Source organism: Idiotropiscis lumnitzeri, chromosome 11 (assembly GCF_059441095.1).
Source record: "Idiotropiscis lumnitzeri isolate Australia: NSW breed Sydney's pygmy pipehorse chromosome 11, RoL_Ilum_1.0, whole genome shotgun sequence".
Taxonomy (NCBI): domain Eukaryota; kingdom Metazoa; phylum Chordata; class Actinopteri; order Syngnathiformes; family Syngnathidae; genus Idiotropiscis; species Idiotropiscis lumnitzeri.
In genome coordinates this window covers 22062091-22076744 of record NC_142401.1, presented here as the reverse complement: position 1 = coordinate 22076744, position 14654 = coordinate 22062091, and the positions used below count along the sequence as shown (strand labels likewise).

Genomic DNA, 14654 nt, shown 5'->3' with positions numbered 1-14654 from the left:
AATATTTAAACACTCCACGCTGACTACTCAGTGTCGGAAGATTCCTCTTGCTCATGCTCATGGTCAAGTTGTGAATTATTAGACACCTCGCTAGCAGAGGTCGGAAGATTCTGTTAGGTTATTTTCCAGAACCGCTGGAAAATAGGATCAGGACTCTTTAAGCGCAGACAAAGAGATGAATTTTAACAAAGATATTTATTTTTACAAAAAAGAACAATACAGTGAACCCCCGGTTATCGCGGTTAATGGGGACCGAGACCACCCGCGAAAACTGAAAATGCGCGAAGTAGCGTCGCACCTTAAAAAAAAAAAAAAAAAAAAAAACACCGTGTATATATATACTTCGCACATATATATATATATATATATATATAAATATACATAGGTGCAAAGTAGCGGCACACCTTCAAAAATGCTTAAAAAAAAAATATATATATATATACATATATATATATATATATATATATACTGGTAGAGAGAGAGAGAGTGAAATTCATGTTATAACAAAAAAAAAATATTATTAAAACTTATTATTTTTTTATTCCCCAGCCATTGTTTTTGTATTTATTCAATTACTTCTTTTTGTATTTATTTAATTACTTCGACTTTTACCTGCTGGTACGCCGTCCGGTGTGCCCTGTGAATGTCATGATCCTCCAGCAGAACTGGAGGATTGAACAGGACTCTCCAAACGCAGACCCGGGAAAAAAGGTGGTGATACAAAGATATTTATTATAATCACAATATAGTCAGTGAAATCAGCGCGTCTCGCAGCAGCTGACGGCATGGCGCGAGACGATCGCTGGAGGAACGCCCACACAGCTGAAAAAACAAAAACACACGCGGCATGACAGGCACGGATCATGACAGTGAAATGAAAGGTGGCATTCTTCATTTATTTATTTATTCATTCATAACTGACAGCCTCGCGCTCCGCCGGTGAGCGGGCGGAAGGTGCTCCTATTCGGCTTACTGTGACGCGAGCATGCCCTCCTCCTCCGCCGGCCGGTCTCCTTCGGAGCTCACTCACGGTCTCGAACGAAGCGAAATGTCGCCGCGCGAGTGCCCGGGCGTAAGTTGTTTCTCTTCGGCTTGACTGCCACACACGCCGGCCGGTCTCCTTCGGAGCTCACGCACGGTCTCGAACGAAGCGAAATGTCGCCGCGCGAGTGCCCGGGCGGAAGTTGTTTCTCTTCGGCTTAACTGCCACGCACGCCGGCCGCAGCTCGGGTACGGTCCGAACCGCGCGAAACGTCGCCCCCCGATTGTGCCGGGGGGAACGTGCTCTTCTCCGCCCACGCTCTTCTTCGGCGCACGCCGGCTGTCTAACCGCTCCAGCGCCCCGCTCGGCGAAACTACAATGCCCCCGAATATTTTTTAGACCCGCGAAGCACTGAACCCGCGAAAGGTGAACCGCGAAGTAGCGGGGGTTCACTGTATATATATATATATATATATATATATATATATATATATATATATATATATATATATATATATATATATATATATATATACAGTGAACCCCCGCTACTTCACGATTTACTGGAGCGGTTAGACGGCCGGCGTGCGCCGAAGAGGAGAGTGGACGAAGAAGAGAGTGGACGAAGAAGAGCATGTTCCCCCGGACACGATTTGGGGCGACGTTTCGCGCGGTTCGGACCGTACCAGAGCTCCGGAGGAGGCCGGCGTGCGTGGCAGTTAAGCCGAAGAGGAACAACTTCCGCCCGGGCACTAGCGGGACGACATGTCGCTCCGTGCGAGAGCTCCGGAGGAGACCGGCCGGCGTGCGTGGCAGTTAAGCCGAAGAGGAACAACTTCCGCGCGGCGACATTTCGTTTCGTGCGAGAGCTCCGGAGGAGACCGGCCGGCGTGCGTGGCAGTTAAGCCGAAGAGGAACAATTTCCGCCCGGGCACTCGCGCGGCGACATTCCGTTTCGTGCGAGAGCTCCGGAGGAGACCGGCCGGCGTGCGTGGTAGTTAAGCCGAAGAGGAACACCTTCCGCCCGGGCATGAGGGGAGCGCGAGGCTGTCAGTTATGAATGAATAAATGAATAAATAAATAAATGAAAAATGCCACCTTTCATTTCACAGGGCACACCGGACGGCGTACCAGCAGGTAAAAGTCGAAGTAAATAAATAAGTACAAAAAGAGGTAATTGAATAAATACAAAAATAATGGCTGGGGAATAAAAAAATAAGTTTTAATAATGATTTTTTTTTTCTAACATGAATTTCACTCTCTCTCTCTCTCTACCGGTATATATATATATATATATATATATATATATATATATATATATGTGTAAATATATATATATATATATATATATATTTTTTTTTAAGCATTTTTGAAGGTGCGCCACTTCTTCGCACCTATATATATATATATATATATATATATATATATATATATATTTTTTTTTTTAAGCATTTTTGAAGGTGCGCCACTACTTCGCACCTATATATATATATATATATATATATATATATATATATATATATATATATATATAGGTGCGAAGTATTTTTGAAGGTGCGCCGCTACTTCGCGGATTTTCAGTTTTCGCGGGTGGTCTCGGTCCCCATTAACCGCGATAACCGAGGGTTCACTGTAGTGAGGTGTCTAATAATTCACAACTTGGGAGCATGAGCAAGAGGAATCTTCCGACGCTGAGTAGTCAGCGTGGAGTGTTTAAATAGTGCAGTAATCAATGACTTGACAAGTGACAGGTGCGTGGCTGGTGGGCGTGTCTCTCCAGCCATGACGACATGAACAGGAACGAAGTGCTGGACGGAAACGCCCCCACTCCAGCTGGGCAAAAACAAACACAAACATGACATGACAAAAACGGACCATGACATTTAGGTCCACGTTGTAAACATTGAATTTTGTGCATATTTAATAAATGAAAAGAAAATACCAAAACCTTTGGACACAGCTGTCCATTTTCATCATTCTAAACTAAAATTAAAACAAGAAAGATGAGTTTATTTTGATCCTTACCATAATCTGAGTCTTTAAAGCATGCTTCCAAATGATCCTGGTCATCATAATCAAGGCTCTCTATACTGCAGCTCTTCTGCGGTTTCCTCAAGTGTTTAGTGGACGGCTTAGTGTTGCTGCCGCGACCAATGCCAACTCCTCTACTGGCTTTCTTATTAGCCAGTGAGCTGTGCATTTGCCAGATGTTCTTCGATTGACTATTGTTTCTTGACTGATTGCTGCTCCACTGTTGTTGCAAGCTGTCTGACGATGACAGGTTAGCCATAGAGAGCATGCCCTGAATTGCCTCCTGTGTGCTGGGAGACGCAGGTGGCTGACTGTAATTAAGTAAAAAAGAAACACAGTCATTACAGAACAGTCACACCTCTGCCAGGGATGAGAAACTGTGAACAACTATTTGAGAATGCCTTTGAATTCCATGAAAATATCACAACTTCAGTCATTAAGCACTTTTATAAATATGTATTAACTCATTAAATACCAGCCATTTTCACTGGAGCAACCCGCTCAATCCCAGTGTTTTCCTGGGTTTTGACTAATATTGCAAGGCCCACAGAATATTGTATTCTAATGCTATATAGACATGGAGCACACCAAAAGAAAGATGAGACTCTCTTCTTTCAACAGAAAAAAAAGTTTGTTTCTATCATGTTCCATTCTTGAGCAATCGGCATTTGAAAATAGCTAAATTTCATGAAAACTCCAATCCCTGGGGAAAAAACGGAGAAAATTAGTTTATTGTAAACTGACGCATTTCGACCATAATTTGAACTTTGACACTATTATTTATGGCTTTTATGACACCTCCAACATCTAAATAATGCATGCCTTCTATAAAATAACAAAAAAAAGCACAAAAAATATGTTTTTGATAACAAAATAAATTTATTTGCACATAACACAAAACGACTGAACTGTTGAACTATGTACAAAAATGAAATACATCAGTGTCATAAATACTTTTTTTTTGTGTGATATAAAATAAAACAGTTGCCTTGATGCAAGGGCACACAACACAGTTCACACCACATTCTTGTTTCACTCCGTTTGCCTTTGCGCAAACAGACCCGACACTTTCGTTGTGGTCTGGCTTTGCTGGTCCGTGGCAAATAGGCGAGCTTGTGTTTGTCCACTGGGGTTTGTGTGAAAATAATTGTCTGGGAAGTGATTGGTGGCATCCGCGATGTGCTGCAGAAGCTCATCCGTGAGAAACAGCTGCAGGAAATCAGCTGGCTCCTTAGACTCCAAATGGGCAGCGGCATTCAGTGGTCCAGGGGTTGCTGTAAAGTCGATTTTCCTCGGTTGCCATCCAGTGTGACGCCATCCGGAACCACTGCTTCCTGATGCACAACCTGTAAATTACAGAAATATAAACAATTGGAAATATATATTTATTGCTGCATTTTATTGCTGGCGTGTGAAGTTTCATATTATAATTTACATTTCTTTACACCAACAAGACGAGGAGGAACTTTCTTGCTGCGGGATGCACAATCTGTGAATTTTAGAAAATATGTATGATTACCACACCATTCAGTATTGTTGTTTCCTCGTCGGGGAGGAGATACGCTCGCGTGTAACTGCACATTTACGCGACATTTTCTGCCCGCGAGATGCATGATATGTACAATAAAAGCATGAGGGCTAAAACCACATGTTCAATGGTAACTTGCGAGCATTTACTTCCTCGTCGGCGAGGACTTACGCTCGCGTATAATTGTGCAATAGGCGCCCGGACGAGGAAGTCAGCGAGCAAGCTCGCGTCTAACTGCACATTTACGCGACATTTTCTGGCCGCAAGATGCATGATATGTACAATAAAAGCATGAGGGCTAAAACCACATGTTCAATGGTAACTTGCGAGCATTTACTTCCTCGTCGGCGAGGACTTACGCTCGCGTATAATTGTGCAATAGGCGCCCGGACGAGGAAGTCAGCGAGCAAGCTCGCGTCTAACTGCACATTTACGCGACATTTTCTGGCCGCAAGATGCATGATATGTACAATAAAAGCATGAGGGCTAAAACCACATGTTCAATGGTAACTTGCGAGCGTTTACTTCCTCGTCGGCGAGGACTTACGCTCGCGTGTAATTGTGCAATAGGCGCCCGGACGAGGAAGTCAGCGAGCAAGCTCGCGTCTAACTGCACATTTACGCGACATTTTCTGCCCGCAAGATGCATGATATGTACAATAAAAGCATGAGGGCTAAAACCACATGTTCAATGGTAACTTGCGAGCGTTTACTTCCTCGTCGGCGAGGACTTACGCTCGCGTGTAATTGTGCAATAGAGCAATAGGCGCCCGGACGAGGAAGTCAGCGAGCAAGCTCGCGTCTAACTGCACATTTACGCGACATTTTCTGCCCGCAAGATACATGATATGTACAATAAAAGCATGAGGGGTAAAACCACATGTTCAATGGTAACTTGCGAGCGCTTACCTCCTCGTTCGGGGGGATCTGGTGAGGACTCTCGGCTGCTTTGGCTATTGTCCGAAGGCAGGCGATGCAGGCCGCAAGGCACGCGCAGCCTCTTTAGACGCCTGTTTGTTGTGACGACGACGAAGCGTCATCCTCTCAACCAAAGCGTCTCCATCGCCTTGATGCTTTTGGGAAGGTTTTTTTTACAAAAAAGCATTCCTCGATGTCATTTGCTTGTAGGATTTCATTGCTAACGCTACTAATGCGACTGCTGCTAGTGCTGCCGATGCTGCTGCTACCCACGCTGCTCTCCACACTTATAAGTCTACCCCAGGATCCCGCCCCCCATTTGTACCTCTGGCGCAGATTCAAGGCGGATCTTTTGCACCTCTGCCCCCTGCTGGGTGATTTTTACATGATTCACAATGCGGCCAAGGTTGATTCTCAGTCAGAGGTTGCATCAGACCCTTATGTACACTATAACGTAAAAAAGACAGGAAACGTACTTATACGTCTTTGGTAGAGGGCGCCATTGCTTTAAAAGACGTCTTTGTACGTCTAAGGGAGTAAATGAGTTAAATGCCCCATCAGTGACAAACAAAACTTATATCCTTCTTTCCAATTACTTGGATTTCCTCTGTCTGACAGAGAATTGGAAATGCCTTGGTGAGTATGACGTTTTAATTGAATTGTTGCCACCTGGGTGTGCCTTCTTGGAGCCCTTGTGGACTTCAGGTTGTGGTGGAGGAACGGTGTTTTACAAACAATTTTAAATGTAAACAGTGTATATTCGCCACATCAATCACCAGCTTTGAAGCTACTCTTTTTGAAGTAGGCTGCGCTGTCTCATTTATAGACTTCCAAAATACAATGAGGACTATTTGAATGACTTTTCAAATTTAATCTTCATGAAATAAGGCTCAAGTATGATCATATTCTCCTCATGGGGGGGGTTTGCTATTGATGTTTGTTGCCCAGAAAAAACATTGGCTAATGAGTTTTAATCCTGATTGATTCTTTTGTGTACAGCATGTGACTAGCCTGATACATGTACAAGGACATACTTTAAACCTCGTTCTCGCTTATGGTTTGTTAAATTTAAATGTTTTGGACAAAGTGATTTATTATGTATGTGTTTATGTGTTTTAATTTGTGTTCTAATTTTCCGCTAATTTATATTACACCATATGGAAAGCGCTTCGTTACAGCTGCAGCTGTTGTGAAATGCGCAATATACTGTATTTTTACGGTCATAAGACGCGCTGCATCAAAGGGCGCAACACCAGTTGAGGGTGCTATTTCCGTATTTAAGGCATATACTAGGCGCGCCGCACTACAAGGCGCTAGCGGTTGCCTGCGCCTCGCTAGCTCGGCTGCTCGCGGGCGCTGCCTGCGTTAGCTCAGCCTCGCGTTAGCTCAGCTGCCGCGTTAGCTCGGCTGCTCGCGGTAACTCGGCTGCTTGCGGTAGCTCGGCTGCTCGCGCTAGCTCGGCTGCTCGCGCTAGCTGATGCTAGCTCGGCTGCTCGCGCTAGCTGATGCTAGCTCGGCTGCTCGCGCTAGCTGATGCCAGCTCACCAGGACTCAATCCCCTAAAAGATCGCCAGAGGTATCACCCCATTTCAATGACAGATGTCAAGAAACTTTTAGGAATCATTGCCAATAACAATGACTCTAACCAATAAAAGGTGTCTTGGCAATAGTCTACTAGACAACATCAGGGGAGAGACTTCACTGGTCACCACACTCCTTAGAGTCACGGTTTCTAATCAAAACCAAAAAAAAACTCAGCATACAAGCAAACAATGAAACAAAGAAATAAGATTAACACAAAACATGTATCTCTCATGCCATCTATATACCCAAAAGGAATAAAAATAACACAAAAAGATTATAGCAATGGCTTCTTGGGAGCCACTTAGCCTTAGCCAATTACAGCAATGGCTTCTTGGGAGCCACTCAGACTCAGCCAATCACATGGCTGTTTAGAGAGATGTGCATGGCTGTTTAGAGAGATGTGCATGGCTGTTTAGAGAGATGTGCTGTTGTGCTTTGGGCTTTTTGCACTCTGTTGTCTAAACCTGGGACGTTTCTTGCTTGCAATAACATAAATGATAAGACAGACTACAACATTGTGGACAGCTGCCCTTTTGTCCAGCTTTCTCCTACACCATCACCCAAACACAATAGTCACATAATGTATAAGTCACGGTCAATTTGAAGCATAGATGACTCAGACTTTGTCCAGCAGGGTGTGCTAACATGCACTCCGAACAGCCCAATGAGTAAAAGGGTTGATGGTCGCGAGTGATGCTTAGTCCATATATTGGGCGCGTCGCTTTACAAGGCGCTTTGATTGTTTTGGAGAAGATTAGGGACTTTAAAGAGCGCCCTATGACCCGGAAAATACGGTAAATGAATAAATCAATTTTGAAGGTTTCATTGACATTTTTAGAGCATTTGGTTTGCAAGACAAGGGCATCTGGCTCTTCGTATGACTCTGTTCCTCCGCATTTCTTTAAGGAAGTTCACTCATGTATTGGTAAATCCATCTTGGCCATTGTCAACAGCAGTCTGTCCAGTGTAGTACATCAGCAACAATTTAAAAAAGCTGTGGTCCAACCCCTGCTCAACAAAACTGGCCTTGATCAAGATGTACTATCAAATTTTAGAACAATTTCCAACGTGCCTTTAAAAAAAAAAACTCTTTCTTGGGTGAACATAACGTATGGAGGTCTTCTAGTCATGTTTCGAGATGATGTACAGCACAGAGTCTTTAATGACATCCTGCTGGGAAATGACACTGGAGACTATGTGTGTCTTGTTTGGTGGATTTAACTGGAGCGTTTGATACGGTGGATCACAGTATTCTTTTGGCTTATTTGCAGGACAAGGTGGGCATTTGTGGTAGCGGCCCTGAGAGGTTTAGATCCTGTTTGACCGACAGAAGTTTTCTTGTTAGCTTTGGTTGCTCTGAGTCATGCATTGCTCCATTGTCGTATGGTATTCCACAGGGTTCAATTCTGGGGCCTCAGCTGTTTTCGTTTTCATTATATCTGCTCCTTTTGGTTCCATCTTTAGCGAACATGGTGTTTTCTTTCATTGCGATATGGATGACTGTCAGATCTATGTCCCGCTGAGCAAAAAAGACTTTCTCATTGAAGCCACTGTTGTCATGTACGGAGGAAATGAAGACCTGGATGACCTCTCTGACTTTATCTCCAAAGCCCCTAACATGTTCTGTCCCTCTGATGCACTCATTCCTGATCCTATCCATCTTGTTCACTCCTAAAGAGAACCTCAGCATCTTCATCTCTGCCACATCCAGCTCTGCCTCCTGTCTTTTTTTCAGTGGCGCTGTTTCCAGACCAGACAACCTTCCTGGTCTCACCACAGTCTATAAATCATTCCTTTCATTTTCGCTGAAACTCTTCTATCGCACATCACACCTGACACTTTTCTCCACCCGTTCCAGCCAGCCTGCATACATTCACTTCTTTTCGACACTCTCCATTGCTCTGGACTGTTGACCCTAAATACTTAAACTCCAGATACTCCATCTTATTACAGCTAATCTTCATTCCCCTCCTTTCCAGGGCAAACATCCATGCCTCCAGCTTCTCCACCTCTTCCCTGCTCTCACTACAGATCACAATGTAATTTGCAAACATCATAGCCCATAGAGATTCTTGTCTAATCACGTCTGTCATCCTGTCCATTACCATATAGCGAACAAGAAGAGACTCAAAGCTGATCCCTGATGTAGTCCCACCTCAACCTTGAACTCCTCCGTCACACCGACAGCACACCTCACCAATGTCTTACAGTCCTCATACATGTCCTGCACCACATGAACATACTGCTGTGCTACTCCATACTTCCTTATACAGAACCACTGTTCCTCCCTGGGCACCATGTCATAAACTTTCTCCAGATATACAAAAACACAATGCAGCTCCTTCTGACCTTCTCTGTACTTATCTATCAGCATCCTCAAAGCAAATATTGCATCTGTTGTACTCTTTTTTTGGCATAAAACCATACTGCTGCTCACAAATGTTCACCTCTGCCCTCAGTCGAGCTTCCACCACTCTTTCCCACAGATTCATTGTGTGGCTCATCAGCTTTATTCCTCAGTTGTTTCCACAGCTCTGCACATCCCCCTTGTTCTTAAAAATGGGCACCAGCACACTTCTCCTCCATTCCTCTGGCATCTTCTCACTGTCTAATATCCGGTTGAACAACTCAGTCAGAAATTCTACTGCTACCTCTCCTAGACACTTCCATACCCCCATGGGTATATCATCAGGGCTGAGTGCCCTTCCGCTCTTCATCCTCTTCAATGCTCTTCTCACTTCATCCTAACTGATCTTTGATACTTCCTGGTCCACAGCAGTCACCTCTACTTCTCTTCATTCTCTCATTTCCCTCATTCATCAACTCTTGAAAGTACTCTTTCCATCTTCCCATCACACTACTGGCATCTGTCAACACACTTTCATCCCTATCCTTTATTAACCTAACCTGCTGCAAGTCCTTCCCAACTCTGTCTCTCTGTCTCTGCAACTTGTATAGATCAGTCCCCCCCTTCTTACTGTCCAATCTTGCATACAAGTCATCGTAAGCCCCTTGCCTGGCCTTTGCAACTTCGACTTTCACCTTTTGCTGCATGTCCCTGTATTCCTGTCTACTTTCTTCAGTCCTCTCAATGTCCCACTTCTTAGCTAACCTCTTTCTCTGGATCCATTTGTGCACCTCCTCATTCCACCACCAAGTCTCCTTCGCTCCTTTCCTTCCAGATGACATACCAAGGACTTTCCTACTTGTCTCCCTGATCACATTTGTTGTAGTACAGTCATCTGGAAGCTCCTCCTGACCATCAAGAGCCTATCTCAACTCCTTCCTGAAGGTCATACAACACTCTTCTTGCCCTCTTTGTCGTTCTCACCACCAGAGTCATCCTACACACTACCATCCTATGCTGTCTGGCCACACACTCACCCACCACTAATTTACAGTCGCAGGGTCTCCTTCAAATTACACCGTCTACACTAGATGTAGTCCACCTGTGTACTCTAACCTCAACTCTTGTAGGTCACCTTATATTCCTGCCTCCTTCGGGAGAAAGTATTCACAACAGCCATTTGAATCCTTTTTGCAAAGTCAGCCACCATCAGTCCTTCTGCATTCGTCTCCAGGATACCAAACCTGGTCATCACCTCCTCATCACCACTGTTTCCTTCACCAACATGTCCATTGAGGTCTGTACCAAAGACAACTCTCTCACTTCTAGCGATGCTCAATCATTTCATCAAGGTCCAACCAAAAGTTCTCCTTCTCCTCCAGCTCACAACCTACCTGACACAACAATTGGAGATTTTAGCCTAGGACACCCATAAACACCTCCACAAAAGACAAGGAAGGATGATTTCAACCGACATGACATGAAAAAAAACCTATCTCCTATTGTTAGTCTCCAATTCCATGGAGTTCATGAAATGCACTCATCTCCCGACATCAAGTACATGTCCGTCAAATGCTGGCCTTATTTTCTCCAGAGGGAGCTAACACTAGTGCTCGTCACTGCTGTTTACGTCCCTCCTGATGCTAACACTAGCACGGCGGTTTCGCTACTCGCATGCGTCATCAATAAACAACAGCGGGCCCACCCTGATGGCGTACATATAGTAGCGGGAGACTTTAATAAGGCCAACTTAAAGACTGTACTCCCGAAGTTCCACCAGCACATCAAATGCCCAACGAGGGGAGACAACACTCTTGACCATGTGTACTCAAACATCAAGCACGGATACAGAGCCATCCCACTCGCCCCTCTCGGCCAGTCAGACCACCTGTCCTAGCTGCTCACACCTGCGTACACCCCTCTCAGACGCAAATTCAGGCCCACCACAAAGACTGTGAAAACCTGGCGTGAGACCGCCATGAGTGAATTACAGGACTGCTTTCAAGACACCAACTGGGACCTCTTTGATCATCAGGACCTTGATGTTTACACACAGTTTGTGCTGGACTACCGAGGCAGCAGCATGTCATATGTAGACCCGTGTGCATCGCTGGCAGAGGAGCTAAACTGCTTCTTTGCCCGCTTCGACTTACCCCAACCATCACACCCCGCACTCCATGCCTCAACTCCCCCTCACTCAACATAGAGGAACACGATGTGAGGCGTGCGCTCCTGGCCATTAACCCCAGGAAAGCTACTGGAACCGACGGAATACCAGGCAAGGTCCTCAGAGCATGTGCCCACCAACTATCACATGTTTTTTGCAGGATCTTCAACCGCTCCCTGGCTCAAGCAGTCATCCCCTCCTGCTTGAAAACTTCCACCATTATTCCTGTCCCCAAAAAGTCACCCACGGTCCACCTGAATGACTACCGTCCTGTTGCTCTCACATCAGTCATCATGAAGTGCTTCGAGAGACTGCTTCTCCAGCACAACAGGGACTGCCTTCCTCCCACACTGGACCCCTACCAGTTTGCATACCGAGCAAACAGATCCACTGAGGTCCACCAGCGTCTGCACTTCCTGAGGGTCTTCAGGAAATTCAACCTGGACAGGAAGCTGCTGCTGGCCTTCTACCATTCGTCCATCGAGAGCCTGCTGGCCTACTGTGTCTCCACCTGGTACAGAGGCTGCACTGAGGCCGACCGAGTGAGGCTCCAGAGGACAGTCAAAACAGCCCAGAGGATTATTGGCTGCCCTCTTTGCTCCCTGTCGGACGTCTACACCACCCGGTGCCTCAGCAGAGCTCTCAATATCGTCAAAGACAGTACTCACACGAACTCACATCTGTTTGACCTGTTGCCCTCTGGCAGGTGCTACAGGTCAAATCAAAGACTAATAGACTGAAAAACAGTTTCTTTCCTAGAGCCATCTCCATGCTGAACTCTCTCTCACACACACACACACACCCTTACCTTGCAGAACAGCGACATAAGGTGTTATTTATCCAATTTCGTATTATTTCTATTTCATTATTTATTATTTAATTGATCTACTTTATTTATATTTAATTAAATTATTGTTGTATTACACTGGAGAGGGGAGCTCTCTAATCTTGTTGCACACTATACAATGACAATAAAGGGATTTCTTATTCTGATTTCTGATTCTGAATAGTACAAGTCAGATATCAGAGCTACTTCTCTTATCCCGCACCCAAGATGAATGCAGCCAGGAAAAGGGTGCTCCTAAAATGTAGCCCTCACAATATATAGGGTCCCTCACACTAGACATGATTTTTATATCATATGTCTTGCTCTTCCTCAATCTGGTCCCATGGCTTATCCCAAGTCTTGGTGTCTTCCGACAGCCTGCAAGCTTGTCTTTGGTGTGGGTGTCCAGATCGCAAATTGTTGTGTCATTATGTGTGGGTGCAGCGACTTGGTCCTCTTGAGCCGCCATCAGGACCCCATTGTGCAAGTCTTGTGTCTTTAATGTGTATGTGGCAAATTTGCTTTATCGGTGTAGCACAATGTGAAATGCTGTCACCTATATATGTAGGCTGTGTGTGTGTGGTACAAATGTGGAGTGGAATCATGAACAGTCTACAAATTTCAACACATTTAAACTATGTAATATATAAATGTAATGTGAGAATAATATAAAACCAGTAAACATAATAACTTGTCATTACCGTGCATGGTACGTGTAGTGTGATTTGATAAATGCTTTTTGTTTAATAAATGCTTAACACCTGCAGGAAATATGAACCTGCCAGTGGTGGCGGGGTCAAGTCAAGGCTCTGCTGGCCTAACATAATGAAGAAATCATGATAATTTTTCTGATGATAATTCTAATAATTATAGAACTTAATTAATTCATGGCATATTATGTTGTATTTTTAGGTGAACGTTTTTATCCAACCAGAATTCAGCTAGCTATGGTTGCCAGGCAGATTCCATAATAACAGCAGCACGTTCTTTTTCGCCGAGCCTTCAGATTCTTCCCTGCGGGCGTCTGTGCTGTGTGAGTCAATGGCCTCACACACTTGATAGACAGTTGCAATAGCCGATCAGATCACAATTTGGTTACATGGAGCCCTCTCGCATGCCTTATGTTGAAGGCGCGAATGTGTCCTGTGATTCCATAATCACTTGTGAGAGGGCAGGGCCAGGCCAGACTTTCTTACCTGGCGACCGCTTTTTTTAACCGACAATCGCCAAAGGAAGGCAAAGTGTAGATTTGATTGCATATACTTGCAAGGCCATTTTGAAGACGGACCTTTCAAGAAAAGCTTTCTCGTGATCCAACACTCAGTAGTGCGTAAGTGTGTGTCTCTATATTATTTCTCCTGCCGTGGTGTTAAAGGATAATGTAATCATGGCAGTCAATCTAAACAGAACAAAGGGGAGACTGCTAGGAGCCACTTTTGTGGTCCCGGCATGGCAGTCCATTGTTTCAGATGTGTCTCGTTCACACCTCCTTTATTGCAGCCTTGATCCAATCTTCCTGCATTCCTCTCCTGAGGGTCTTGTCATTAGCATGGTCCAAACTTCGGTTACACTTAAAGGATTTCATACATTTGACTATTAAAGGAATATAAGAGTTTGAGCTTAACATAGTTCATTAGATGTTGCTGCATCCAGTGTATGAAAATGTGATACTGTAAAATGCTGAGAGTGTGACTGGTGGAGCGAAACTGGTTGCGGGGGTGTGCAAGAATGGAATGTTTTAGAAGCAGACGGTGCTGAGCGAGACGAGATGACCCCGGGAGCAGTGGATGAAGGAGCGGCCATCGGGGGATCGCACGCAGGAGGAGCCACGGGATTCGGCTTTTGTTCCATGTACAGCACTTTGCATACAGTGGTGCTTATCTTAAAGTGCTTTATAAATACAGTTGAATTGAGATAAACCTTTCCCAGATGTGAATAAAAGGAATCATACTGCCAGGATGGTCAATTCAAGGTTCATTCATTTAAATGACTTCAAACACGACATTGTTGCAACTTCAGTAGGAAAAACGCAAACGGTGCGCTCCTGTTATATCACAAGACAGTGGAAGATAAGTCTTTCCCTCGGTTTGAAAATACATATTCAACGACTACCCATCTTTGAATAAAAAAAAAAACATTTTACATTATTTACTTTATTATATTGTTGGCTAAATGGCATATACATAACAAAATGTACTAATCAGAGACATATTTTTTGTATGTGTGTAAATTAAGTCAAGCTATATGTTACAGCTCCAGCTGTTGTGAAAT

The 14654-nt window shown here is 44.5% G+C and overlaps 1 protein-coding gene and 1 pseudogene across 3 annotated transcripts in view; one reads left to right on the top strand and one right to left on the bottom strand.

Moving 5' to 3' along the window:
• phf2 (PHD finger protein 2) overlaps positions 1-14654 on the bottom strand; it is a 169440-nt gene that overhangs the window by 31455 nt on the left and 123331 nt on the right. For all 3 annotated transcript variants that reach the window (XM_088309286.1, XM_088309285.1, XM_088309284.1), the window contains one exon: positions 3008-3324. In XM_088309286.1, the coding sequence (XP_088165412.1) occupies positions 3008-3324 (317 nt within the window). The remainder of the gene's footprint in view (positions 1-3007; positions 3325-14654) is intronic.
• On the top strand, positions 9603-10481 carry LOC148328372 (uncharacterized; annotated as a pseudogene).